The sequence below is a fragment of the Sciurus carolinensis genome, chromosome 3 (genome assembly GCF_902686445.1).
Source record: "Sciurus carolinensis chromosome 3, mSciCar1.2, whole genome shotgun sequence".
NCBI lineage: Eukaryota > Metazoa > Chordata > Mammalia > Rodentia > Sciuridae > Sciurus > Sciurus carolinensis.
The window spans coordinates 3,290,749-3,317,262 of record NC_062215.1 but is presented as its reverse complement, the minus strand read 5'-3'; the positions used below and the strand labels follow the sequence as shown (position 1 = coordinate 3,317,262).

Here is a 26,514-nt window from a genome sequence, read left to right as displayed (position 1 = left end):
GGTCCCCAGGGACAGTGTCTGGCACTCAGGATTTATCACTGGAAAATGTTAGAGGAAACCTCTTCCAGGGAGAAATTGTGAAAATGGGATTTCAGGCACGCCCACCTCCAGCTGTGGGGTTCTAAACTTCCAAAAGGACTTGAAAAAATGCGATGAATCCACAAGAGCATCTACTTGGCACCCACTTTTTGATCCAAATGCACTAGGGATCTAGTTGTCTTTTCAGAAGCAGACACAAAAGAAGCCTCGATCCTGGGAAGGAGGCTCGGAGAGCCAAGGACCATACTACACTGCGGAGAAAACGAGCCACACCCTCCTGTGCCACGGACACAAAGGGGAGCTCCCAAGACCCCCCGGGACGTCCAACCCCTTGCACAAAATCCAGAAGCAGGTAAAACCAAACACCATGATGTTGGTCACGCAGGGCTGTGCTGAGGGCTAGGCTAACCCCCACCTGGCAGGGACGGATCTACAGAGGAAGCAGGGGTGGAGAAAGAGCAGCAGCAACAGGCAAAATATGTGGCTTCTCAGCAAATGTGCCCGAGCTTGGGTTTGGGTGGCAGGCTCCCAGCCGTTCATTACATTGTCTGGAAAATACACGAGATAAATAAGGCTGTTGGTGGAGCAATGAGACCAAGGTGCCAAGGTATCCAAGGGCCTTGGAAGAGAAGGGGGTGGCTCAGAAACTGTCCTAGTCCCAGGATCAGAAAACTGGCCCCAGGGCCACCTCCAGCCACCAGCTCTATCTGCAAATCAAATCACTCATATCTGTGCCCTCCACAGGTCGATGGCAAAGCAAAAACATTTGCTCTCTGGCTCTTGGCAGAAAAAGTTTGTCAACTCCTATCCCTGTCCCTAAGTCTGCCAAAAAAAAAAAGAAAAAAAAAAAAGCCCGTTCCCCATTGTGGGGTGCCCCTGGCTGCCACAGCTGCTGGGTCTAAGGTAAAACCAACAAGCAGGAAACTGGCCCAACCCCCAGGTGCCCCACTCCGCCAGCCCCGCAGGACTCCCAGCAGGGCTAGGGGTGCCTTCCTTCTCTTTCTTGGCCCCTCTCCCTCCACACCCCCTGTCCATTAAGGTCACAGGAATGAAGCAAGTGATGTACTATTAAGCAAAGCTGCCTTTGTCATTCTCAAGGCCAAGAGAGGTTTTAGTGCCATCTCTCCGTCAACGTCTCGGCCCGGGGCTAAGCATCAAATGATGTATCTCTTGAAACTGTGCCCCCCGACCTGGGATGCCCCTCAAGTCCCAGTGTTTCCTCGGCTAAAACACCTGAAGAGTGGACTCTGCCTAGAGTTTCCACATGTGCCCGAGGCACGTGGAGGCAGCCTTCCCTGTCTGCACCAGAAAGGCTGGCCTCGCTCCCCAGACCCCACAGCTCCCCACATCTGTGCCAAGGAGACAGCCTGAGGATGGGGGCGCACACCGCTGACCTCTAGGGAGGCCTACAGGGTTCTGAGACGGCAACGCACGGGCCGGGCAGACTCAGGCACACCACAGGCAGAATCGTCGTCAGTGCTGTATTCTGCATGGGTGGGACCCTCGCCTTTCAACATACGCTCTGAAACTCTAGCAAGCGCTTCCTGGCTTTTTCCAGAAACTCCTCGTGCAACTTGTTCTGCTCTGAAATCTGCAGTTGGATGTCACGGATCATCTGATTCTGTTTCTCCTCGTCGTCCACGATGCTGCTGCTGGAGGGGGACGAGGTTCTGAACGACCCTCTGTCCTTCGTCTGGTACCTGTTGGGGTAGGCCCGCAGGAGGGCCAGGCGCACTTTTCTGCGCTCTCTCCGCTCCTCCTCCAGCTGGGGCGAGTAGTGGATCTCCAGGCTCATGTCTGGGACCTCCGCCGACTCAAAGGAGGGCTTCTGCCTCCTCCACTCCATCCTCGGCCTCTGTCCCAAAGCCATCCAGTCGGCTCCGAGCACGGGCTCCTGCGGGTGAGGCTCGGGGGTGCTCTCCAGCAGTGTGGCCAGCTCGGAGGCCTCGTGTGCACACTCGGTGCTCCTCGAGAGCAAGTCCTCTTCCTCGACGACGCTTCTCACCTCGGGCAGCGATGTCTGGCTTCCATCTTTCACTGAAGGTTGGGCCACCTGATGGTATTTGAGGAGCTCGGCCTTGCTTAGCGACGGTTTTAAATCGGTCTTAGATGACATCCGGGGGACCTCGGCCTCTGCAGGGTCCCCAGACTCACCAGCGGACAGCGTCTCCACCTCTGCCACCCTCTCTTGTGGGCTGCCACTGCCGCAGCCCTGCATGACTAAGAAGTCCTGCTCTTGGGGGTTCTGGTCCTTCCTGGGCCTCGAGTCCAGGTGCAGGTTCAAGTGCCTCTTCAGCTTCCTGTTTGTACTGAACAGCTGCTCAAAGGCGAACTCCAGCTCCCTCTGCCACTTGTTCTTGGTGCTACGCTTGTCTGGAGGTGTGGGGGCCACAGCTTCCCTCTTGTGGGAGGGGCCCATGGGCCAGAGCTGCTGGAAGTCGTCCAGTCTGTTCCTGGAGCAGTGGTCCTCAGAGCTGTTCCTCAGGCCTCTGGCAAAGCGAACGGTGGTCCCCTTTCCTGCCTTCCTCCTCCTCCCCTCCCGGCCTCGCTGCTTTTCCTCCAGGTACTTGAGTTCTTCTGCCGTGGCCAAGAGTGGGTTCAGGCTTCTGCCCACCCGAGGGTCTGCAGTCCGCCGGCCACGGCTGCTCTTGCTTGAAGTGGCCCGCTTTCCTTTGCTCTTCTCAGCGGGACCCAGACCCCGGGTCTTGGGAGCCCCCTGCCTCTCTGGACCCGCTGCTTTCCTCCGGGGCTTGGGGTGCCGGGCTTGCTGTCTGGGCAGTTCTTCCTTGTGACTCTTGTGTTCGTGAAGGACGACTCTGTGCTTCTCCTTGGCCCTCAGGGCTCTTTCTGCTGCTCGCTGGGTGGGCTCCTCCGGGTCGGCTTCAGCATGGGCTTCGTCTTCGCCTTCGTTGGCCTCGTCTGCGACGCTCGCTGCCCACTCTGCCGCCCCACCCAGCGCATGGGATGAACACAGCTGCTCCAGGTCTTGGAAGAGCTGGGCCTCCTGCCACTCGGCCTGCAGCTCCTCGGCCAGGCGCAGCAGCTGCTGGGCCTTCCACTGCAGGTTGGGTCTCCTCTGCAGAATGCCGTCTCCTTTGTCCCTGACTTGTAGCAGCATGTGCTTCTGCCTCAATAGCACCACTGCGTCATCCGGCGAGGCGCTTGGCAGCATGGCTCTCTGCATTTCTGTGAGTTCTGTTTCCAAGGGCAGGTGGCTGCAGCCAGGGGGGAGGCCTCTAGCACCTGGGGCCCAGAGAGGCCACTGCTACCTGCGAGGGCAGGAGGACACGTGCCGCTCGCTGGGCGTTCTCGGGAGTGAGCAAGACCCTGGAGACAAGGTACATGGGATCTCAGTGCAGGACACACCCTCCCTGACCTCTGCCCACCAGAGCCCACTCTCTCTCCCAGTCGCAGGCCTTGGGCAAGAGCCCTTAGGACAATTGCTTCCCATGGGGTGTGGTTTGGCATCCCAGGGGACATTTCTCAACATCTGGGGATGTTTTGGGGGGTTGCATCTGGAGAGGAGGTGCTACTGGTCTGTGGCTGGGCAGTGTGTGTTTTGGGGGCACAGAATGGGCCCCCAGGACAAAGGAGGAGCTGGCCAAAATGTCAATAGTGTAGACGGAGGCACATGTTAGGGTTCAGGTGGGGGGTGGCGGGTGCAATCGGAAGCATGTGCTAACATACCTGGGGAGGGCAGGGTGGAAGCAGAGGAGGAAGCATGGCCTCCCAAGGGCCATGAAAGAGGAAGGGGCAGAGGAGGGAGGAGCCTGCCGGTGGACCCGTGGGCCCGTGTGCATGCTGGTGTCTGCAGATACACGTGTGCAGCTGTATGTGTGTCCGTGTGTGCAGGCGCGTGCACGTCTGGTACTTGAGCCCCATGCAAACCCAACAGAAAGGAGCAGGCGTGAATGTCCTTTCACAACTCTCAGCTCCTTCTTCCTGTGACTACCAGAGGACTCTGGCAGGTCTCTGGCATCGGCCAGGGCCCGAGCTTGGTCAGGCCTTCCTGGGAGGAAGGGCCCGTCCCCATGTCTGTCACCGCTTGGCATCGAGGCCAGAAGCAGCTGGATTTGTGAGCTGAAGCAGCTGCATCCCGCATGCTGCAGGTCAACCCACTCGCTTTAGCCCTGGTGGAACCAGGCTTAACAATTTCAGCCAAAAGAGGCTGCAGTGGACAGAATGTAGCAGCACAACACGTCATAGCCAGCGTTGACAGACCGGGCTCCCCTGGGGCACCTGGTACCCAGCAGTTCATTTTTTGGTACAGTAAACCTGTGAGGGAAGGACCCATTATCACCCCGGGTTCACAGATGGGGAAACCGAGGCAGGGAGCAAGGAGGACACTTGAGCAGGTCACACAGCTGGAACCTCTGCTGTCTGGGTAGACCACCACGCCATGGTGGTCACACTGACACTGGCTCTGACAGAAGAGCCTCTGGGGGAGGGCCCTGCCCCTCTTGGTAAGTCAGGCCATGCACGGGAATCATACATAAGAACAGTGGCTAGTGTCACATTCCACCAGGCCAGGACAGCAGGAGGGAAAGCTGGGTCTCCACCAAGGTGACACAGCGGTTCAATGGGGAAAAGAACAGACTTTTGTTTTTTTGCTCTTTTTTTTTCCCCCAAAAAAAAATCATGCTGTAACTATGTACGCGCAAAAAAGGAACGCTGACCCTTTCCTCACACCATATACAAGATGAAATCACAAGGGTCGCAGACCTTCCTGGAGGGCACCTTCCGGCCTTGACGTAGTCAAAGAACCTTCAGATACAAACCCAGAAACTCAAGCAGCAGAGGAAGAAGTGGGTAAACTGGAGGCCCTCAGAGTCCAAACCACCGGCTTTGAAAGGCACTTCTGCGAAAATACAGGCACAGATGTGCAGAGACTCAAGAAAAGACTCCGATCCAGAATACTGACCAACGCCCACCACTAATAAGACAAAGGATCTAATTCACCAGTGGGCAAAAGGTTTAAGTAGACATTCATCAAAGACGACAGACGTACGGCTAAGGCGGTACGTAGGCATCCCGCAGTGGTCCCGGGCAGATGCGACTGAGGCTGTGTGGGAACGCCACTCCACACGCGGAGTGACTGCAGTTCAAGAGACAGACAACGGCAAGTGTTGGCGAAGAGGCGGGGAAACCAGGACGCTTCGCAGCGTTGGTGGGAATGCAAATGGCAGCCACTTTGGAAAACAGCCAGCAGTTTCTTTAAAAGGTAAGCACAGACTTACCAGGTGACCAGGCACCTGGCTCCACACCCAGGAGGAAGGGTAGCGCTTCCACCAAGAAACCGAAGCTCGGTGAACGTGGGAGACCTTCCCAGCTCGCGGAGGAGCTGGATTTGAATCGGTCTCCTGTGCCCTTCCTCTGGGGGCCACAGGGGTGTCCAAAGAGGCGGGGAGGGAGCTGGGCTGCTGTGAATGCCCCTCTGCTGTCTCGGGAGACCCCTGTGGGAGTGGGGCTCACTACACTCCAAGGGGCAAAGTCTATTTGTGAGCCAGGAGCCACTGACTCACAGCTTTATCAGCAGGTGACAACCTGCTTGAGTGCCCCCCAAACTCAGTCAATGGCCCACATTTAGGGGTCTTGGGGATGAAGTTGGGAAATCAGTCAACTCCACTGCCCAGAAATCGGGGCCCCAGGACACCTAAGGTGCAGTGCATCCTTACTCACCGCGGAGTCCTCAGTGCCTCCCGCTGTTCCTGTCCCCTGTGCCCTCCCAAACGCTCTGCCTTCAGACCAGGACCGGGTCCCAGCTGGACCTGAGGCAGCTCTGGCAGGGAAGATGACCAAGGCATCTGCCTTCCTGAGGCTGAGGTGGCCAGGGGTAGGGGGCCCCCGGGATGCCTGCTTTCTGGGTTGTCGGCCCCCCAGCCCTGTAGGGGAAGACCCTGGCCAGGCGGGAGGACATGCTTCTGACTGGGGCTCACTGCACCAGACACACGTGGGCTCTGCTGGACAGAAGGCCCTTCACTGGGCAGTGTCCCCCTTGCCACACTCCCACGGCCCTCCCACCCCTGTGGAATGTTCCGAGCATCCCCACGTGGCCCCTGCCAAAGAGCAGACGGGCTGCCCTTTGTTGCCTTCCACCCCTCAGTGAAGCCACAGCCCCCTTCCCAGTAAGGGAAGGCCCCTGTCTGGCCTTCCTGTGCACCACAGCCTCCTGGACACTGGGCTCATTCTCCCTCTCACTCTGTGACCCCAGCAGATGGAGTCAGGCCTCAGCAGCCCCACCCAGCAGTTGCCTGGACAGTTTCTCAGCAGATGCGGAACAGCCAACCCTGCCCTGAGAAGAACATTCCACACAGGTAGCAGGGAGTGCCAGGCCCACGGGGGTTCACTGCCCTCTCGTCCCTTCCCAAAGGAGACCCAGGGTCCTCTGAGCCGCCCGGCAGAGGGCATCTGCTGTAGGCCCAGTAGAGTCGATAAAAGCATCATGTTTGAGTCTGTGTAGGGCGCCAGGAACAGGGGCTTGTGTTCAGAGGGGCCTGGGTCCTGGTTGCAGGACATGGGCTCCCATGTGTACCCGGAGTGACTCCGACCCCTGCCTCTGTAGGAGAGGCATCTGCTGCCCACACAGAGGAAATGAGGTGGGCACGGTACAGACAGCACCCACCCCCACCCACCTCAGAGCCAGTTCCCTTGAGGACGGTCACACAGCTCAGTAGTGACAGTCATGACCAAGACTCAGGCCCTGAAACTGTGACGATGCTGCTGGATCCCCTAGGTGTGACGGCCATATGGTTAAATCCACCCACTGAAGTTGACCCTCCGAGACCCTGAACCTGGCACGTAACTGTCGCAGCCAATGCCATGTCCCTCCCGAATGTGGGTTGACAGCAGGGATCATGACCTCCGTGGGGACAGCAGTGTGACTCAGCTGCCTCTCTCCATCCCGAGGTGGCCCTTATCCCTCTCTGTGTCACTCTGGCTTCTGACAGCCTCACACACATTTCTTGGCTGGAACCCCTGAGGCTGTGAGCCATTTTGTATGTAGTTAACCAAACCAGGTAACATTTGGGGAGAAGCCAGGGCCACATGCAGCTGGCCAGGAGGACGTGGCCTCCATGATCATGCAACCCTGGCTGATGACAGACCTGCGTGTTTTCAGTGTCCCCAAGCTTCACACACCCTTCCCCACCATCTCACTAGCCCACATGGTGGGTGGTGAGGCCTAGTCCTATCTGTGCTCTCTGATGGGGACGCAGGGTCTCAGAGAGGTGGAATAACTTGCCTGAGGTCACACAGTACAAGGGCAGTGTTGCAAGGCCTCAGCTCTGAGCAAGCAGACCCCTGGTCCCAGGCTCCTAACCTGCAGCCAGTGGAGACCAGAGCTGGAAGTCACTTCTGTGGCACAAGTGGACTCCAGCCTGGGCTTCACTGTCCTTGCCTGACCTCTGACCTCCCTGGTCCTCCTGTGACCTTGAGAAGCATATTTGGCTTCTGATGGCAGCTAAGGCCTAAGATGGGCCCCTGTGCTTTCTGTGCATGTGTGATGGTTTGGATGTGAGGTGTCCCCCAGGGCCCCTGTTCATGCAGGAGTCCTCGGAGGGGAAGTGGCTGGGCTGTGAGAGCTGTAGCCTGATCAGTCCACCCAGGTCTGAATGACTGGCTGGGTGGTAACTGGGCAGCTGGGGCGTGGCAGGGGAGGGGGTCACTAGGTCGTGCCCTGCAAGGGTGCATCTGCCCCGGGCCCCTTCGCTCTCTGCTTCCTGACCTGCCGTGAGCTGAGCGGCTTTCCTCTGCTGGGCCCTCCCCTCTGATGTGCTGCCTCACTGGGCCCAGAGCAGGGAGTCGGCTGGCTGTGGACTGAGGCCTCTGAAACCCGAGCCCCAAATAAACCTTCCCTCCTCCAAGTTGTTCTTGGTTATTTCGGTCACAGGGATGCAAAGCTGCCTAACAGTGCATTTGCGGGGCCTCTGAGTTCATCAGAAGGACCACCTTCCGCTTCTGGTTCAAATATCCCACTCCTCAACGTGTATTATGAGGCGAGGTCTTGATTCCCAGTAAGTCGGTGCCGGTTCCACAGGGCTGAGGTTCTGCATGTCTAAAGTGCTCCCCAGGACACGGCTGCCGCTGGCCCACAGACTACAGCACGTGTCCCCCGAGAGGCCAGGCCTTGCTCTGCCTGCCTCCCCGGCAGTTGCTGAGCCTGAGCATCTCTCACCTGAGCCCCCCAAAAGCCCCTTTATCTGTCTCGCGTGGCCCTGCCCTTTGTCCGCACCCTCTTCTACACCAGGGCTGCAGCCTCTGTCCACCCAGCGACCTTTGACCATCGCCCACTGTCCTTACCACCAAGTCCCCAAATGTGGTCCGTTTGGGGACCTGCAGCACACACACCTGGGCTGCTGGTGAGAGGGCAGGTCCTGGGCCCTGCCCCTGATGGATCCCAGCTCTGTGCCCCAGGGCAGGGACGTGCTCCGTCCACTCCCCTCACAAGGGGTTCTCTGGCTTCAGGCTGGGAACGGGGAAGCAGCTCCCCACGTGTCTCCCTCCCATTCTGTCCGGGAGCGCTGCATCGCAGCAGGGCTAGCCAGGTTCTGCCACACCCAGCACGCCACCTGTCCAGCCACATCTTAACTGTGCCCACGTGGGCTCTTCTTTGTGAGTTGGACGTGGCCTTCCCCCTGTCCTCCCCCACACTGCCCTAGCCCAGGTGGGTCCCCCTCCCTGAGGACACACTGCCTTCCAAAGCAACAGACTGAGCCGCAGGGCTGCCCGGTGAGCACTTCTTTGAAACACGTAAATCAGCTATAGAAAGGCTCCTGCTAGCTGGCCCTGACCACGGAGGGACGCCTCCATAGTCAGAGCTTACGACCCCATATGCGGGGCTGGACATTTCCCTGCCTCTGGGAGTACAGAGAATGCATGGAATTCGACCTTTAATTTTAAAAAAGTACTGAGAATTTCTTTGGGATGATAGCATGGGGAATCTTTGGGGGGCTTTTAAGATGTATAGAGCAGAGACCCTGAAGCTAGGTGGCCCCAGAATGTGATCCAGGCTTTTAAGATGGATCTCTTACAGCTTCCCATGTCCTCCCAGGTCATAGCCGTGCAGCTGCCTCTCGACAGCAGCCCATACCTCCAGACTGCTGTGTGCTGGCACCGCACAGGCAAGCTCAATACGGTTCTGTCTAACGTGAGTGACGGGGGCCGAGTTCCCGATGCGCTCTGCTATGCACCAAGCACCTGAGCTTTTGAATCAAAGCCATCGATTCTAAGATGCGGACCCCTGCAGGACACTGATGGCCCTCAGGAAGACCCAAAATCAGCTGTGAAACTCCAGCTCAGATCTTTAACAGCTTACATACTGACTGAATCTGGCAAGATAAGATGTATTGGGAACACATCTAAAACTCACACGTGGGTCCCAAATACGACCCAAATAGGAAGTGGAAGAAGACGAAAGGGCTCTGCCAGGGAGGTGACAAGCAGGGTGATGGTCCAGCCAGGCCTGCACTGGCCAGACCTCACCTGAACATTCCAGGAGCAGAGGGCAAGAGGCACACCAAGGTGCCAAGGACAACCATTGCCTCTGTGACATCCAAAGAGCACATGCCTGTCCCTAGGGTATGGCCATCAGATGAGACGAAGTATCAAAGACGAAGCATCAGAGGGGATGGAGCATCAGAGGGGATGGAGCATCAGAGGAGATGGAGCATCAGAGATGGAGTATCAGAGGAGACGGAGCATCAGAGATGGAGTATCAGAGGAGACCGAGCACCAGAGATGGAGTATCAGAGATGGAGCATCAGAGGAGACGGAGCATCAGAGATGGAGTATCAGAGGAGACGGAGCATCAGAGATGGAGTATCAGAGGAGACGGAGCACCAGAGATGGAGTATCAGAGGAGACGGAGCATCAGAGATGGAGCATCAGAGATGGAGCATCAGAGATGGAGTATCAGAGGAGACGGAGCATCAGAGATGGAGTATCAGAGGAGACGGAGCATCAGAGATGGAGCATCAGAGATGGAGCATCAGAGGAGACAAAGCATCAGAGATGGAGTATCAGAGGAGACGGAGCATCAGAGATGGAGCATCAGAGATGGAGCATCAGAGATGGAGTATCAGAGGAGACGGAGCATCAGAGATGGAGCATCAGAGGAGATGGAGCATCAGAGATGGAGTATCAGAGATGGAGCATCAGAGAAGGAGTATCAGAGATGGAGCATCAGAGATGGAGTATCAGAGGAGATGGAGTATTAGAGATGGAGTATCAGAGATGGAGTAACAGAGGAGATGGAGCATCAGAGATGGAGTATCAGAGGAGACGGAGCATCAGAGATGGAGCATCAGAGATGGAGCATCAGAGATGGAATATCAGAGGAGACGGAGCATCAGAGATGGAGCATCAGAGGAGATGGAGCATCAGAGATGGAGTATCAGAGATGGAGCATCAGAGAAGGAGTATCAGAGATGGAGCATCAGAGATGGAGTATCAGAGGAGATGGAGTATTAGAGATGGAGTATCAGAGATGGAGTAACAGAGGAGATGGAGCATCAGAGATGGAGTATCAGAGGAGACGGAGCATCAGAGATGGAGCATCAGAGATGGAGTATCAGAGGAGACGGAGCATCAGAGATGGAGTATCAGAGATGGAGCATCAGAGGAGATGGAGTATTAGAGATGGAGTATCAGAGATGGAGTATCAGAGATGGAGCATCAGAGATGGAGCATCAGAAATGAAGTATCAGAGATGGAGCATCAGAGGAGATGGAGCATCAGAGATGGAGCATCAGAGGAGATGGAGCATCAGAGATGGAGTATCAGAGATGGAGTATCAGAGATGGAGCATCAGAGATGGAGCATCAGAGGAGACGGAGCATCAGAGATGGAGTATTAGAGATGGAGTATCAGAGATGGAGCATCAGAGATGGAGCATCAGAGGAGATGGAGCATCAGAGATGGAGCATCAGGGATGGAGTATCAGAGGAGACGGAGCATCAGAGATGGAGTATCAGAGATGGAGCATCAGAGGAGATGGAGCATCAGAGATGGAGCATCAGAGATGGAGTATCAGAGGAGACGGAGCATCAGAGATGGAGTATCAGAGATGGAGCATCAGAGGAGATGGAGTATTAGAGATGGAGTATCAGAGATGGAGTATCAGAGATGGAGCATCAGAGATGGAGCATCAGAAATGAAGTATCAGAGATGGAGCATCAGAGGAGATGGAGCATCAGAGATGGAGCATCAGAGGAGATGGAGCATCAGAGATGGAGTATCAGAGATGGAGTATCAGAGATGGAGCATCAGAGATGGAGCATCAGAGGAGACGGAGCATCAGAGATGGAGTATTAGAGATGGAGTATCAGAGATGGAGCATCAGAGATGGAGCATCAGAGGAGACAGGCCGTAGGACACGTGGAGGATGGTGCCTGGCTCACAGAGAGGCTCGGCCAGTGTGCAGAGTGCCACAGAAATGTGAAGACAACAGACAACCCATAAGCAGAGAACTGACAGGCAGATGCGGGTCTAAGTGACTTAACAAGGTGAAAGAAGAGTCTGTTCTGGAAATGACCGATGTGACAATGTCATGGATAGACATTTCAAAATCTTAATGCAACCATTGAAAGGATTGGGATTAACCTCGTGAGAAACGCAAGAATGATGAGCTGCCTGAGAACAAGGGGAGTGGAGAGGGGGAGACGCCACTTTCCAGAGGCCAGAGAAGAACAGGCAGTGACCAGGAGGGGCAGGGCAGGCCATGGACTCAGAGCCCAGGAGAAGAGTGATGGACAGGCCATGCTCGGGAAGAGAGATCCTAAGGAAGCTGCAATGCTCAGAGGGGGCCGGCAGGGGCATTTGCTGGGGACAGAGAAGTCTAGCAAGACACTTGCTAGATGAGGCACAGCCGTGTGACCCAGGGCAAGCTGCCTAAGTTGGGGTGCCTCGGTCTGCTCATCTGTGAAATGGGGTGGTGACAGCTGTGTACATGTTGCCATGGGAACCCTCCAAGAGCTTTGCCAGCCGTTTGGGGAAAGGGTGGTACTTACTGTGTATGTCTCCAGATGACTGAGCTGGACCTCTGAGAACACATTACAGGGAGGCAGAGTGTGGCCAGCTGGAGGGAAACACTTTCTACTGGGCTGTCTTGAAATCATTGGGTAGGTAGTGAGAGACCCATCACTGGAGGCATCCAAGCAAGCCCACATAAAACAAACATCACAGACTAGATTTTACTCTACTTCTGCATTCTATCCCCTACACACATGCTCTGGGACACACAGCATGCTGACCGCACCCTGGTGTCCGCTATTTCCTGACTCGGTTGGGTTCTAGAGTGGAGTGGTTCCAAAGCCACTACACTGGGTTTTGGACTAGGGGTGTCAGGGGAGGATATGAGCCCCAGCCAGGCCTCAATCCTGGAGGCTGGTGAATCTGTGGGTTTCACCATCTCCCCAGTGGCCCCCAGGACTGGACAGCTCTGGAGGGTGAGGAGGCTGAGCAGTCAGCCTCGAGAGGCTTGCTATGCCTCAGCTGCCTCCTCTACCAGCCTCACACTGACAGACCCCGAGATGGACTGACCTCTACACACATGGTCCAGACACCAGCTCGCAGAGTGACCTCTTATGGCAGATCCAACTGGCACCTCACTAAACACAAGGACAATGTCTATCATCCGCCTGCCAAGACCCCACAGAGGTCAGCGGGCCCCCACACCAGCAGCTGCTCTAGCCGCATCCTGACACCATCCACTTCTCCAAAACCCAGGTTTACCCCAGCCCATCCCAGTGGCTGCCCCGCCCAGCCTTCCCCGTCAAACCATCTGGGGAGCATCCGGGGTGGGGATCCCCAAACCTGCCTTCTGGACCTGTGATCAGCTGCCTCTTACTGGCCCTTTTCCCAAGGCCCTCCTCAAACAAGGAGCCTCCTCAAACAGCCGGGCACAGTAAAATCCGCCCTCACACCAGATAAGGGGGCAGACACAAGAAGAACCTCTACCCTAGGTGGTCTGCAGGGGTCTCAGGGGCCCACTGACCCACGCTGGCTGGGGTTGCAACTCCTCCTTCACCAGCAGCCAGCTGGCCCCGCTGGTTGGCTGGTAGGCTGTTGCCATGGGAACGGCAGAGCTGCTGGGCTGTGACATCACTGCAGGGGTGAGGCTGGGCACAGAGACAGGCTGGCCGGAGGGCAAGCACACAGGTGAGAAGGACAATCTCAGCTCTGGCACCAGCAGCTGGGGTGACGGGGGCCGCATTGAAGGCAGGTCTGTGGGAGGGCCCTTGCCCCACCTGGCAGCACCATGCCCTGCTCAGGTACGGCTCCTCCCCCGAGCTTCCAGGACATTAAGAAGGCCTGCTTCAAGGTCAGGGCTCCCCACAGTGCTTCCCACCCCATCCCCGTGGGGAGAGTGCCTGGCCCTGCTCGGGTGGAGGGGACGCACGCTTCTACTTCCACAGGGCTCCAGCCCGCCACTGCTGAGCAGAAGCCAACTGGGGGTGAGCACTCTGTCCCATCCCCTCTGCCCCCCACTGTCCCCCAGAGTGAGGCACCAGACGTGCTTGACCTTGCTCCAGGGCTGGGGTACCCTTTGTAAACCTGACTATTGAGAAATCTAGTTGGGGGAACATGGCTTGGGTCCCCAAAGGCAAAGCAACCAATGCTTGGGGCTGGTTCTTGTGTGAGGGGGAAGTGAACGGCAGGGCTTTGGTGAGGACATCTCAGGATTCAGTCTCAGGAGAGCTGAGCCTGGGGCCAGAGGCTCTGTCTAGGCTGGACAGGCCCCAAGAGAGGTCACTGGCCCTTGAACAGGGCAACGCGGCACTTCTCCCCACGAGAAGGTTCTCCACCAGATCCACCCACCCGTTTCTCTGGTCCCTCTTCTCAGCCCTTATGATAGTTCATTTTCTCTGTTGACTGACTGGGCTAAGGGCTGCCCAGATAGCTGGCAAACATGATTTCTGGGTGTGGGAAGGGTGTTCTGGAAGAGACTGGCATTTGAATCGATGGACTGCCTGATCTAGATCTGCCCTCCCCAGTATGAGCAGCCATCATCTGGCCTGTCCCAGGGTCAGGACAGAACCAAGGGACAGAAGGAAAGAAAATTCTCTCCCTGTTGAGCTGTGACACCCAGGCTCTCAGGCCTTTGGACCCAGAATGAATCACACCCCAGCCCTCCCAGTTCTGCAGCTTGCAGACGGCAGATTGTGGGAATTCTCAGCTCCGTAATCGTGCGAGCCAATTCCCATAATACATTCTGTCGTCTATGGATCTATATATCCTATTGGTCCTGCTTTCTGGAGAATCCTGGTAACTCCAGCTCTGAAGACACTTGCCCTTCAGCAAGAGAAAGTTCTGGAGAGGAGGGAGATAGCATGGTGGCTCAGAGCCACAGCGTGCAGGGCCTTTGACAGCTCTGAAGTTAGGACAGTTCTGCCCAGCCTGGGCCTTCCTGCCTCAGCCTTCACAGGCCCTAGAAGGCAGCCCACGCCTAGGTTAAGCCGCTCTGCTACACGCCTCCTGTGTGGAATCCACGGCTGGCTAAAACCAGCCAGGACTGGAGGTCTGGTCTGCACGGCTGTTGAGTGCAATTAGACCCATATGTGGCAAATTCAAGTTCATTACAGCAAAATTAGAAAACCTGCGTTTGCCAAAGGCAGTCTGACTCCCCTCAGGCGTCCGTACTTCTTATATTCCCATTTAGAAATCTACACACTTGTTGCCTGCAGAGCATCTGCTGCTGAAGTCTGCCTGGCCCCTCCCCTGCCACTGCACATCCACGAGCTTCTGAAATCCCCCTAAGAAAGGTGAGGAGGGGTTGTCTGAACAAAAGGAAGTCTCATGTTGACAGCCCTCAACGACTGCCATCCGGCCCCTCTGAGGCTCAGAGGGCTCACGTGAAGAGCAGATACCCCCACGTCAAGCCTCTCCAAGGGCAACGGGCCTCCTGGCCAACAGAGCTGAGCGCGGGCTCCGAGCTGGGCACCCATCCTGTTCCCAAGCCCACCAGCCAGGATCCATCTCCTAGGACTCCTGGCACCTTGCTCCGCTGGTGACCTTGGGCAAGTCAAGGCCTCCCCGTGTCCAAACACGAGCTGCCTTCCCGCCCTCCCTCACAGAGTCCTTGAGAAGAACGAAGAGACGGGAGGTGCTTCTGCACTGGAAGGCACAGCACTTGATGTTTTGAGCTCTTCGCTGGCTGTCCTGCCCCAACCTTCCGGAACTGGTGCAGAGAGCGAAGACCACCCCACACTCCCTCCCACGCCCCCGCCCCGGAGCCCACTGAGCGGTGGGGACAAGACATCACAGCTGAGAGTCAGGGACAGTGCTGCTGACGGCAGCTCCGCACTAACCCCTCCCCGACGTGCTTCGGTTCTCCCTGGGCAGGGCCAGGCTGCTCCTTTGTTCCCAGGGACATCTGAGGGTCAGAGGTTGACTGCCAAGAGGGAGGGCTACAGAGGAAAGCTACTCTCCCTGCAGCTGCTGGACAGGGGGCCCGTGTCCCCAGGGTCCTTCGGCCATGGTGTCACACATCCTGAACACACCACCCACCAGGGACCTGAAGCCTGTGAGCGACACTCAGGCCTTTCTCCCGAGGCCACATCAAGGGCTGCACCCATGAAGCACCCTGGGTCCCATCACCTGGTGGCTGAGGCCTGGCTGTGGTTGCTTCTGGGACACCTGGCAGACGCGGGACCGGGACATGGGGGCCTGTGTTCTCCCCCGTGCTGGCGGGGCATGGTGAGACGGGGGCAGGTGCGAGGGGCTGAGGGGCAGAGGTCATCTGCTCTGTGTGGCGGCACTGGGCGCACCCCTGCAACCTCCATGCCCGAGTGCTCTGGCTCTCTGCTGAATCCTCTCCAGGTCATGGACCCCAGCGGGCACACAGAGCTGGCCAGGGCCACACAGCCCCGCACAGGGCATTCGCAAGCTGCTAGACCAACAGGGTGTGGTGCCTGGAAATGACGAGCTGCTGACATCCCAGGAGAGATTTCTGGTCAACCCAAGACCCAGTGATCATTTGGAACATGTCACCCTCCTCATGTAGCCTGGGCTGGTGGCTCTGAAAACCCATCCACCCCCTGGGTCCTAGATCTGGGCCAAGGGGTATCTATCGGGCTGCAGATGTGAGCTTGGGGGCGTGGAGAACAGGTTACCAGACACCTAGAACATCATAGGCTTGCCCGGTGCACACGGGGAGGTGCCCCTTCCTGTCCTTCCTGCCCTCCTTTCTTCCTAAAGGGCTCTCAAGGCCACCAGTTTCTCTGGAGCACTGTCCAAGCTCCCAGAATATACAGAGGGGTGGGTGGGGCAGACGCCGACCAAGCCCTCCCGGCTTTTGCACGCTTCACTCATTCGTCAGAAGCCACCGTGGCAGGTGCAACCTGAGAAGTACAGCCATGCTTTTGCAGAAAAAGAAACTGAGGTTCCAAGAGCCACAGAGTTGGGACAGAACCAGCCCTGTCTGGCCCCAGAGCCAAGGCTGTTTTCCCCAAAACCTTTCCTCTGTCTTTTTCTTTAAAATGTCCACTTCCTCAGTGCAGAAGCAGCTGTCAAAATGGGTCCTGACTCGGGCCTCCATCATAACTAGGGGCCCCTGCAGAGAGCCTGGTCCAGCCTGTTTGCTTTGTCCCACCTGTGGAAGGTGACCCTGATCCCCACAGGATGCCAGGAAAGCCCAACCCATCTCCCTGGACTACAGATCAGCAGGGCCAAATAGAGTCTCAAGCCAAGCCAGTGCTAGCCCTGAAGACGCACTGGTCAGACCCCCAGGGCTCTCCACCCAGGGAGCATTCCACAACAGAGAGTGGGCTTTCCCCTCAAAGCCCACCCACCTCCTCTGGGGCCCAGAACGGGTGGGCGAATCCACTGCATCTCCAAGGTCAGGTTAGAGGATGACCCCAGGATCGCCTCCTCTCTGGTTATCCTGCTTGCTCCTGGAAGTAGGGAACAGGAACCGGGCGAGAGGTGTGCCAGCCCTACAGACCAGGAAGCCCACGCTGGTGTAGTGTGCCCTCAGTGACAGGGCAGGGGTCTAAAACATTTCTTTAAAGGCCAGACAGTAAACCGTTCCGACTGCGAACTCCAGCAGCCTCTGTTCCGCCCGCTCAATCCACTCTTGCAGGCAAACACAGCCACAGACCAGGCATTTCCAGTGGGCACAGCTGTGTTCCGATAAAACTTTATTTACAACAGCCGGTGATGGAGAAGGGTACGCAGTGTGCCAAACTCTGAAAGGAGCCAGCAAGGTTTAGGAGGCCAACTGCCCTCCGTGGGACCCAGTCACACCAGCACAGGTGCAGCATGCTTACCTGCCTCGGTATGCTTCGCCTACTCTGGGTGCTGCGAATCGACAGATGGGTTGGCTGCACCACTCCGAGTCGGACTAAAAACCACGGGGTCACCCAGCTGAGTCGCACGGAGCATGAATTGCGTCTCAGCGATGCTGATAAGCAGCAGGGCCATGTCTCAAGGGGTAACAGGCTCTGGTGTTGAAGCTGTACCTCTAGGACCTCAGGGAAACTCAGGCTGCCTGGGCCCTTCCTGGGTCAGCCTTTCCACCGCTGGCCATCCCAGGAAGCCCTCCCCTCTGCTCCTGCATCCCAAATGCCTTTATTTTGCGGGGCGGGGGGGACAGTCCTGGGAGTTGAACCCAAGGCCTTGAACATGCCAAGCCCTCGATCGACCACTGAGCCACACCCCAGCCCCCAAAGGCCTTTTGACTTTAATTATACAACAACACGTGTTAATCGCAGAAACTTCGGAAAATGTGCCTAAGCAAAAAGACCTTCAACCGTCCCCCTCGGTCTCCCCCGAGCCCTGGGTTCTGATGGCTCCTTCCAGACCGTTTCTGTACACGAGCACTTGATGTGTGCACCCTTGTTTGCTCAGATCTTGGGGTGGGAGCAATCTTCAGCTTCTCCACCTGAGTGTTGGCTTAACGTCCTTGTCAAAGGGGACACGTGCACACTGCAGTTTCTGAAAACGCAGGCTGCACTTGACAGTCACACCAGGACGCTGGTGGACGGGCACGCGCGGGCTGCCTTCCGGGTCCCACAGGTGGCCCTCCCGTCCCACACGCCTGCTTACTGTTTCCTGTAAGAACCAACAGAGGGCAGGCAGCCCAGGGGCCACGCCAGAGTTCACTCCATCTGTCACCCCAGCCCCTGGCTCCCAGGGACCACCTTGAGACAAGTGGGAGGGAATCAGCACCGTTCTGGAAACACGGCCCTTGTTTAACGACCCCCTTCCTGTTCAGCTCTTTTCTATCCGAGTGACGCTCACTTGGCCCAGGTCTCAGCTTGCACGTCTGTAAAACGGGATGGCGCAGAGGAGGGGTGTGGTCACTGCCACCATCACTGCTCTTAGTGCCACCGTCCCCTTCACCTCCTTTCACAGAATCACCCTGGCTACCCTCCTGGCCCCTGAAGGCACCAGATGGACTCAGGTCTCTCCTTGTTCCCCACCTGTGGGACACCCACGTCCTGGCCCTCGGCCTTGGCTGAGAGTTAGCCTGAACTAGGGCCAAGTCCAGCTCGGCACCGGGTGCAGGAAGAGCCGATGCCATGCCACCCTGGACAGCCTGTGACACGGCTCAGTCCCTTTGATCCTACTTTCACCCGTAGCCTTGCAGGGCAAATTCCTGTCTCCACTTCTGAGATGGAGATGTGGAGGCAGAGGCCCCTCGTCCCAGGTCCCTCTGTGGACCAGGTGGCAGGTCAGGACGCGGGGGGCACAGCCAGCCTCGACCATGCCCTGCTGCGGCTGCCAGCGTCCTGTCCCGCTGGCTGCTCCTCCCTCCACGTAGCACTTCCCTCTCCCACCACCCCCTCGCACACTCTCCACTGTCTGCTGAAGCACTGGCTAGGCACGTCCCCACCCAGACCCAGCCGTCAGCGTCCCAGAAGTCCAGTCCCCACCCCGCCTGACCAGCTGGCCAGCAGGGGACACTGGCCCTGCGTCCCCCGTCTGCCGCTGTGTGCACCCAGCAGCCCTTGGCCCCAGCTCGAGGCCCACTCCTCTCCTAGTCCCTCCTGGGTGCAGTTGCTGCTCTGCTCCCCCGACAGCCAATGAAACTGCTCCTGCACAGCGCCTTCCCCACCGCCCGCACCGCGTGGCCACTCTCAGGAGGCCAGGGAGGCACCCCGCCCTGCGACCAGAGGCCAGCCTTGCTGCGTCCCCCAGGCTCAAGGCTGCCCGTGCTTTGGGTCCACTCTTCACTCCATGCCCTGGGCTCCAACCCATCGGCCCCCACGTGGCTCCCCGTCCCACCAAGGGCTGTCTTGGCTGGGCCCGGCCCTCTGCTGGCCGGTCCCCTCACCTTGGCTGAGGTCTGCCTTCTGGGCCACCCTGGGGCCACATCTCACAACTGAGCTGGCCACGGGGCTGTCCTGGCCTTGACACGAGGCCTAGCAAGATGGGCAACCGCGGAACAGCAGCACGTCATTCTCCTGCCTCCTTCCTGCAGACAGGACGGGGCTGACTCATTGTTTAAAAACCCCTGAAGCACCTGCCACAGGATTTTGTGTACCCAAGATGTAGCCGTTCAATTGTCAAACAAAATGAAACACTCCAGAAAGAAAATATTGCAAAAAAAGAGGAAGGTCACTGAGGCAGTCACCAGGCCCACCCTTCCTGTTGGGGTGTGTCCTCCCACCCCGGGTGCTGGCCACCTCCCACAGGTGTGAGTTTAAAGGGCAGCTGCGGCCCACCCTGGGCTCCTTCCTCAGGACCTGTGCCCACGTGGAAGATGACACATAGCAGCTTCCAGATCTTTGGGAGCCAAGGCTGAACGGGTGGGGGGACCCAGGACATGGGGGACCTTCCTCCTGGAGCGAGGTCCAGTCCTGGGCCAGCCCCTCCTCAGGCTGCTGGAGGGAGACAGCAGACATGGGCTGCTCGGAAGATAGAAACGAGGCCGCATTTCCGAGACTGGGCAAATGGTCACAGGAAGCAGGAGACTTGAAACCCATCAACAGGCTCCCTTTAAATGGCAGTGACTAACCTGTGGGGCCACAGACCCCTCTGTGAATCTGGCAGCAGCCACAGTCCCTGCCCACACCATGGACCAACATGGACACAAACACACACACACACCCCATTTACAGTTCCAGGGTTCAAGACCTCCCAAGCCCACCTCTGGACAGCTGTCCATGCACCTGAGCGACGACCCGCTTATAAAGACCACACCTCAATCTGCTTTTCTGGGCACTGGCCCACCCCGCCCTGTGGGGACTAATGCCATGCCACCCAGCAGGGAGCAGTCACGAGGTGCCAGTCCCACAAGGGGTCCTCTTCCTCAGCTCCTGCACACCATGTCATGACGGAGGCCCCGCTGGCCAGGGCACTAGGCTCAGGCTGCAAGGATTCCAGTCTGCTCAGACCTCCAGGGTCCAAGTGGTGGACCCTGGGAGGACCCAGGGCCGAGGGAGCCGGCCGTATCCTGAGCCCGCTCTGGGACACTGATGCTGCTGGCTGCCCCTCACTCCGGGAGTCTTCCTCCTTCCCTGGGTGCAGGTGCTGGCAAAGCAATCTCAGGGCATCTCCTTTGCCACTCAGACCTCACCCCTGACCCCCCAGGGCCCCCCGTGCTAGGCAAATGCTCTACACTGAGCTGCACCCCAGCCCTAACTGGGGTCTAAAAAAATTCTAATGCCCACACCCAGGGCCCAGGCTCCCCTGGCACCTGAACCAGCTCTGCCTCTTTCCGTGATGGCTCCCGCGGCCACTCTGCAGCCTGAGCACCCCCGTGGCTTGCCCTGGGCCTGGGGCTGAGAATCCCACGGGGCAAGCTGCTGTGGCGGCGCCTGACTCTCAGCTGCCCCAGAGGTTTGGCTTGCTCTGCACCAGGACTTCCTCACCTCTGCTGGGCAGTCAGTCCCCCGAGGAGGCCCACCTGCCACCACCAATGATGTGCTGGGCGGCGCCTGGGGCACGTCCCTCAGCTTGGGTTCTCCTTGCTTCCCAACCTTGACTTCTCTGGGCTGCCTTTCCTCCTCCAGAAGGACCAGTCTACCACAGCACCGCTTGCCCTGGGGGCCTGGTCTGTGAGCCTGTGCGGGGGGCGGGGGGGTAGCATTCAGGGCGAGTGCTGGGGTCACACTCCAGGGAGGGAAGTGTGTCCTGACCCTCCTGCCACTGCAGGCTGCCTGTCTCCCCTTCCCTCTCCATCTCCTCCCTTGCCTTTTCTTTCCCTGCTGTGTTTTCTCCTGGAACCTCCCAGCTTCCTGGAATCCCCACTGCACATCTCTTAGCTGTCTTTGAACCCCAGAGGACCCTGCCCCCTGCACCTCCCCCAGGGCCTGGCATCAGTGTCCCTCATCAGGGCTGGGTGCCTGCACCTGCCTCCCCATGAGCCCACAGCCGTCTATACCCGGGTTCTCGGGGCACTGGAACGTGGCCCAAGGATGCGGACTGCACAGCCCGCACAGTGCGATCCATGCGGTAACCATGAGGTGGGGGCGGGGAGGCAGGTAACCAAGCCCATCTGCAGCTCTGCACACAGCCAGCACTGTCGGAGTGACCCCAGGCTGCACTGCCCTCAGATCCCGGGCAGGGAGAGGGTGCCCTTCCACACCTTCCCCACCTCCACACGCCCCCCGACCCACGCACACCTCTGCCTCTTGGTTCCAGCCCTGGGAGCTGCCCGCAACTCAGGCCCCAGTCGCCGCCTTGGCAGAAGGCCTCCCTCCCTGCAGGGACACTGTCCAAACGGAGTCAGGGAGCCAGCCCCCCAAGCCTTCCATCGGAATCCTCATCTTCACCTCCCACAAACGCATTCCAAGTTCTCACTTGCTGCCTTCTGGATTTGGGTTGTTTGCGAAGTTTATCTGACTCAACGCCGGGACCCTACTGACTACCTTCACAAACAGCTGCTCAGCCTGACCCAGCTCCACAGCTGTGTGGGGTTTGGTTTCTCCCTCCCAGGGGCAGGAGAGTGGCTCTTCTCCCCTTCCTCCCCTGGGGGCAGAGCCCGAGGCTCCATAATCGCTCATTAAACAGATAAGCCTGATAGGAACCTCAGGACGCGCAGAACCAAAGATCCAGGTCAAGCAGTGCCGCAGGAGATGCCCGGTGTCCAGAGAGCGGCCCCCTCCACGGAAGGCCTGGTCCACGGAGGCCAGGTGCCGTCCTGCTCTCCATGTGTGCAGGGGACACAGCCATCACCAACTGCTTGCTGTGAGTTTTCTGGGGTGGCCACGCCTACCTGTCTGGTCCCATCCCTGCACACACAGGACACCCCCAGGTCCATAGAAGGTCAGGATGCCCTTGGCCCCTTTGTCCTGGACCCAGCACATGGCCGTTGGGGCCTTGACCAAGCTGGTGGCTAGCCACCCTGCAGTCGCTGCAAGGCCTGCAGCAGGTGGTGAAGGATGCATTAGATGAGGAGGAGTCAGGCCGGAGCTCAGCGGCGCTGAGCTGGAGATACGCAACACCTCCTGTTTGTCTCCACCTTCCTGGAAAGGACAGGGACCTAGGGCCCTCCAGGAGCGGCCAGATCATCTCTTCCTAAATGTCATGGCCCCACAGTGAATTCTCTTTGCTGACCAGTTGCAGTCCTCTCATTGCCAGAGAGACACCTCCCAGAAATTCTTCCACAGCAGAGATCTGTTTCTTAAACCAAGTGCCTTGTGTTGACACCAAGCCGGTTAGCCAGGTCACATCCAGCCAACAGTGAAAGGAGCCAGCGTGTCTCAAGACACAGCGGCCTTCATCAGCTCCCAACATGCACCCCTTCTGAGACCCTTGGGTCATGGTGCTGGTTGCACAAACTCAGCTGAGGGGTGTTTTCTCTTCCTTTTTTTTTTTTTTTTTTTTTTTTTTGTACCAGGGATTGGATCCAGGGGCGCTTGACCACTGGGCCACATCCCCAGCCCTTTTTTTAATTGTTTGTTTTGAGAATAAGTCTTGCTAAGTTGCTGAGGCTGACTTTGAACTTGTGATCCTCCTACCTTAGCCTCCCAAGCCACTGGGAATACAGGCGTGTGCCACAAGGCCCAGCTGCCTTGAGGGACTTTTTAAACTATAAAAGTAGAGGTCTGAACCAGCCCCTTTGTATCTAAAAAGAGACCCAGTCCAGAGTAAGCTTTAGAAGCCCCCCAGGTGATCCTATTCCCAGGATGAAGAAGTGCTGCTAAGCAAGTCGCCAACCCTTGCCACTTAAAACCCTGGAGGACAGACCAGCCACCGTGGATAAGCAGGGCTCAACCAGGGCCCTACTCTGGGCTTTCAAGGAGGGCAGCCTGGGGCACTGGGTTCAGTAGGGCCCTCTCCCCAAACTCACATCCAGCCAGAACCTAACCTCATTTGGAAATAAGGTCTTTGCTGGTGTAATGCAGTCAAGATGAGGTCACACTAGATTAGGGTGCGCCCTCCACCCAATGGCGGGTGTCCTCACCAGAGGGAGATTTGGAGCCAGACACACACACAGGGGCGAGGGCAGTGTGAAGACAGGCAGAGCTGGGAGGGATGTGTCTATACCTCAAAACACCAAGGACTGCCAGGAGCCACCCAAAGCAAGGAGAGACCTGGAACAGGAGCCCCAAGGGGGGCCAACTGCCGATATCTGCATTTCAGACTCCTGAATAGTGAGACGATAAGTCCCCTATTTTAAGTCCTCCAGTTGTGGTCATTCGGTACGGTGGCCACAGGAGATAGACACGCGGGGTTTTGCAGTGTGAGTTGGGGCCTCCGTGCTGGGGCAGGGTTAAAAGTTTTGGCTTTATGATTTTTCGATGCAACGATCTGACACCAATGCTGGGAAATCTAGGCAGGAGGGGGCCCCGAGGCATGAATGAGAGCCCTGGACCCTCTCCACCCTTGATCCAAACCAAAGCAAAGGCAGCGCCCAGCTCAGTGGCTGCCTTCACAAGCTGGGCAAGGACAGAAGTGGCTGCCCGGAAATTCTCCCCATGCGGCCAGGGTGTGTAGGGCGGTCCCTAGCTCAGCTTCTTCTCACTCAGCTCCTCTGAACCAAAAGCCCACGTCCTACAAGCCAGTTTCCTTCTGGGGCCCCATGACTTGCTGATCAGAAATGCAGCCTCACTCAGGAAAGGAGCCTGGACATGCCTGCACCTCAGGGACACCCCCATGAAGACCACTCATGGCTCCCTCATGGGCACAAGCCTCTCTCCAGCCCCAAAGGTTGCTGCACAACAAAGTCAAACTGGAGGAAAGGTCACATTTCCCCTACATCGGGTTTTGTGGAAACTACTCTGCAAGCCCTCACCACGCCCTGAGCCCAGGTGGCCTTAGCCACATGGTCCCACAGACAGGAGCTGCTGAAAACTCCCGGGCTGGGCAGGCTAACTGGGGCGGGAAAAGGAGCCACGGAACGGACATGGGCAGGGCATCACTGGCAAAGGGAGATGAGGATCAGCCAGGGCAGGTGAGGGATGCCCAGCTTCACCATGAGGATACAGGGTACGGGACTATGAATTAGGAGCAAAATTCAAAGGGAAGGCAGAGGGCCTTCCAGGCCTGGCAGCTCTGCACCTGAACTTGCCCCGCGCCAGGCCTGGAGGGATCAGCAAGTGTCAGCCTGGGTGGCACCTCCCATTTCTGCCACACTGGTCCACTTCTGTCTTCTGCTCCTCTATGGATCAGACCACTGCGCCCCCTCCTGCCTCACCAGCCCCACCTTTGGAGGCAAGGAGTCCGGAGGGTGATGGAGATTAGATGCACAAACCCCACGTGCCCCTCCAGTCACCAAAGCCTCTAGTTTTCGTGGACATCCTGAAAAAAGTCACCCACAGCAAAACACTCAGGGTCCTGGTCCTTGTCTGGCCCTGTTTGTGGGGCCTCCTGGGCAGGGCACCCAGCAATGAGCCAGGTCTGTCTTTCTCAGCCTTCCCCCTAAGCTTGTAGAACCTACCCACCTGCGTGGGGGGCTTGCATCCTGGTCCCTGCTTAATACCTGAGCCCCCAAATGCGGCTGGTGGGAGGAGCCCCCGCAGAGAATCCCTTCCCCACCCAGTAGGGAGCCCAAGGAAGCCCAGCTCGCACCTCACCTGTGCAAGTTTCTTCCCGGGGTCCCCAGACCTCCAGCCACCCCCACCGCCGCCGTGTCCCCCGCCCCCAGCGCTGGCATCCCAGGGCGGCCGCCTGCCAAAACCCAAGCCCAAGCCTTCCCTGGCTCCCTGTTCTGGGGCTGGAGCTGCTGCGGAATTTCGGTGGAATTTTGAGGTCGTGAAGCATCTCGGCAAACAGAGGGAAAGAAAGGGCGAGACGGGAGGGGGCAGAAAGTGCGCCTGGGCGTCCACTCGTAGGACTCTCGAGGGAGCGGGCGGGCGGCGCGCGCCGGGCGGGGGTCGCGCCGCTTACCTACGTCTGCGTTGCAGAACGCCTGTTGCGGGTGCACCGGGGAGCAGCTGCAGGCGTCGGCCGGGCGCAGCAGCGTCGCCAGCAGCAGGAGGCCGAGCGCCAGCCGCAGGCTGCGGGCCGCGGCGCCCATGGCGGGCCGGGGTCGGCGGGCCGGCGGCCCCGGCGGTGGCTGCTTCGGCGGCGGGCTGGGGGCCGGGCGGGGCCGGCGCACCCTGCTCACCTGCCGCGCGCCGGCGCAAACTTTCTCCGCTCTTTGTCTCGGGTGGCGCGGGCCGGGCGCGGGGGCAGCGGGCGCGGAAAAGAAAGCGGGGCGGCGGCGGCGGCGGCGGCCCGGCTTGGCTCCCCGACTGCCTTCTATGGATGTGTTTGCTGCGGGCTCGGCCCGAGCCGGGCGTTTTATTGCGCTCCGAGGAGCCTCTGCTCCTCCTCTCGGTGGCTGGCGGCCAGTGCAGGCCGGCGCTCCCAGCACCCCTCCTCCCGCGCCTCCCGCGCCTCCCGCGCCTCCCGGCCCTCCCCGGCCCTCCCCGACCGCGCTTTGTTGTGCCCAGCCTGGCACCGCAGGCCTCCCGCACCACCCGCCCGGCGCCCTACTCGAGCGCTGTGCACCTGGCACCCGCCGCCCGGGCCGCACCGCGCGGCCCCCTGCAGCCCCCGCCCCCCAGATGGCCCGTTCGCGGCGCGGAGTGGGCCCTGTCCAGGACTTGAGACTCAGACCTGTCCCTCGAGGGCACCTGGCCACCCACCACCCACCCTTCCCCTCCAGTCTGGCTTTTGGGTCTACCCTGCCTAATCTTCCACCCGGACCGGACCCTGGGGAGATTGGAGCCACTGATTGAGCAAAGGGATGTGCCCTTGGGAGCAACCCTGTCACCCCCTCCCCCTGTGCTTCTGGCTTTGGTGAACTACTGGGGATTTATTTTTTCAAATGGAGGCCTTAGAATTTTAAGTGTGCTTGGCCAGTTGTTGGAGGGAGTGAGGGGTGGGGTTACTGTGGACCAAACAGGATTTTACATCAACTGGCCATATTTCAGACCAGCCAACAAGAGAGAAGGGAGGGCCCGAGAGCCCAGGAGCCAGCAGGATCTGTGAGCCTCTGCTGAGTTCCTGCCCTTCGCCCACATCTGAAGGACTTTCCCAAAACAGTTCTGTGTTCCAGGAATGGCCAAGGACTTAAAGGTGTGGAGGAGGAGAGAAGAGAGG

General features: G+C 58.4%; 2 protein-coding genes across 2 annotated transcripts in view; both read right to left on the bottom strand.

Annotated features, from left to right (window-relative positions):
- The window catches only part of Timp2 (TIMP metallopeptidase inhibitor 2), a 46,747-nt gene extending 21,052 nt beyond the window's left edge, over positions 1 to 25,695 (bottom strand). Inside the window, exon 1 of the mRNA XM_047544302.1 lies at positions 25,315 to 25,695. Coding sequence (XP_047400258.1) covers positions 25,315 to 25,444 — 130 coding nt within the window. The 5' untranslated portion in view covers positions 25,445 to 25,695. The remainder of the gene's footprint in view (positions 1 to 25,314) is intronic.
- On the bottom strand, positions 1,172 to 3,357 carry Cep295nl (CEP295 N-terminal like). The gene has a single exon (XM_047544301.1). The coding sequence runs from the start codon at positions 3,221 to 3,223 to the stop codon at positions 1,550 to 1,552; it is 1,674 nt and encodes a 557-aa protein (XP_047400257.1). The 5' UTR covers positions 3,224 to 3,357; the 3' UTR covers positions 1,172 to 1,549.
- Positions 25,696 to 26,514: the final 819 nt, after the last annotated feature.

Bases quoted from the DNA above. Each gene is read 5' to 3' on its own strand.
- Cep295nl (XM_047544301.1), bottom strand. From the start codon at position 3,223: ATGCAGAGAGCCATGCTGCCAAGCGCCTCGCCGGATGACGCAGTGGTG.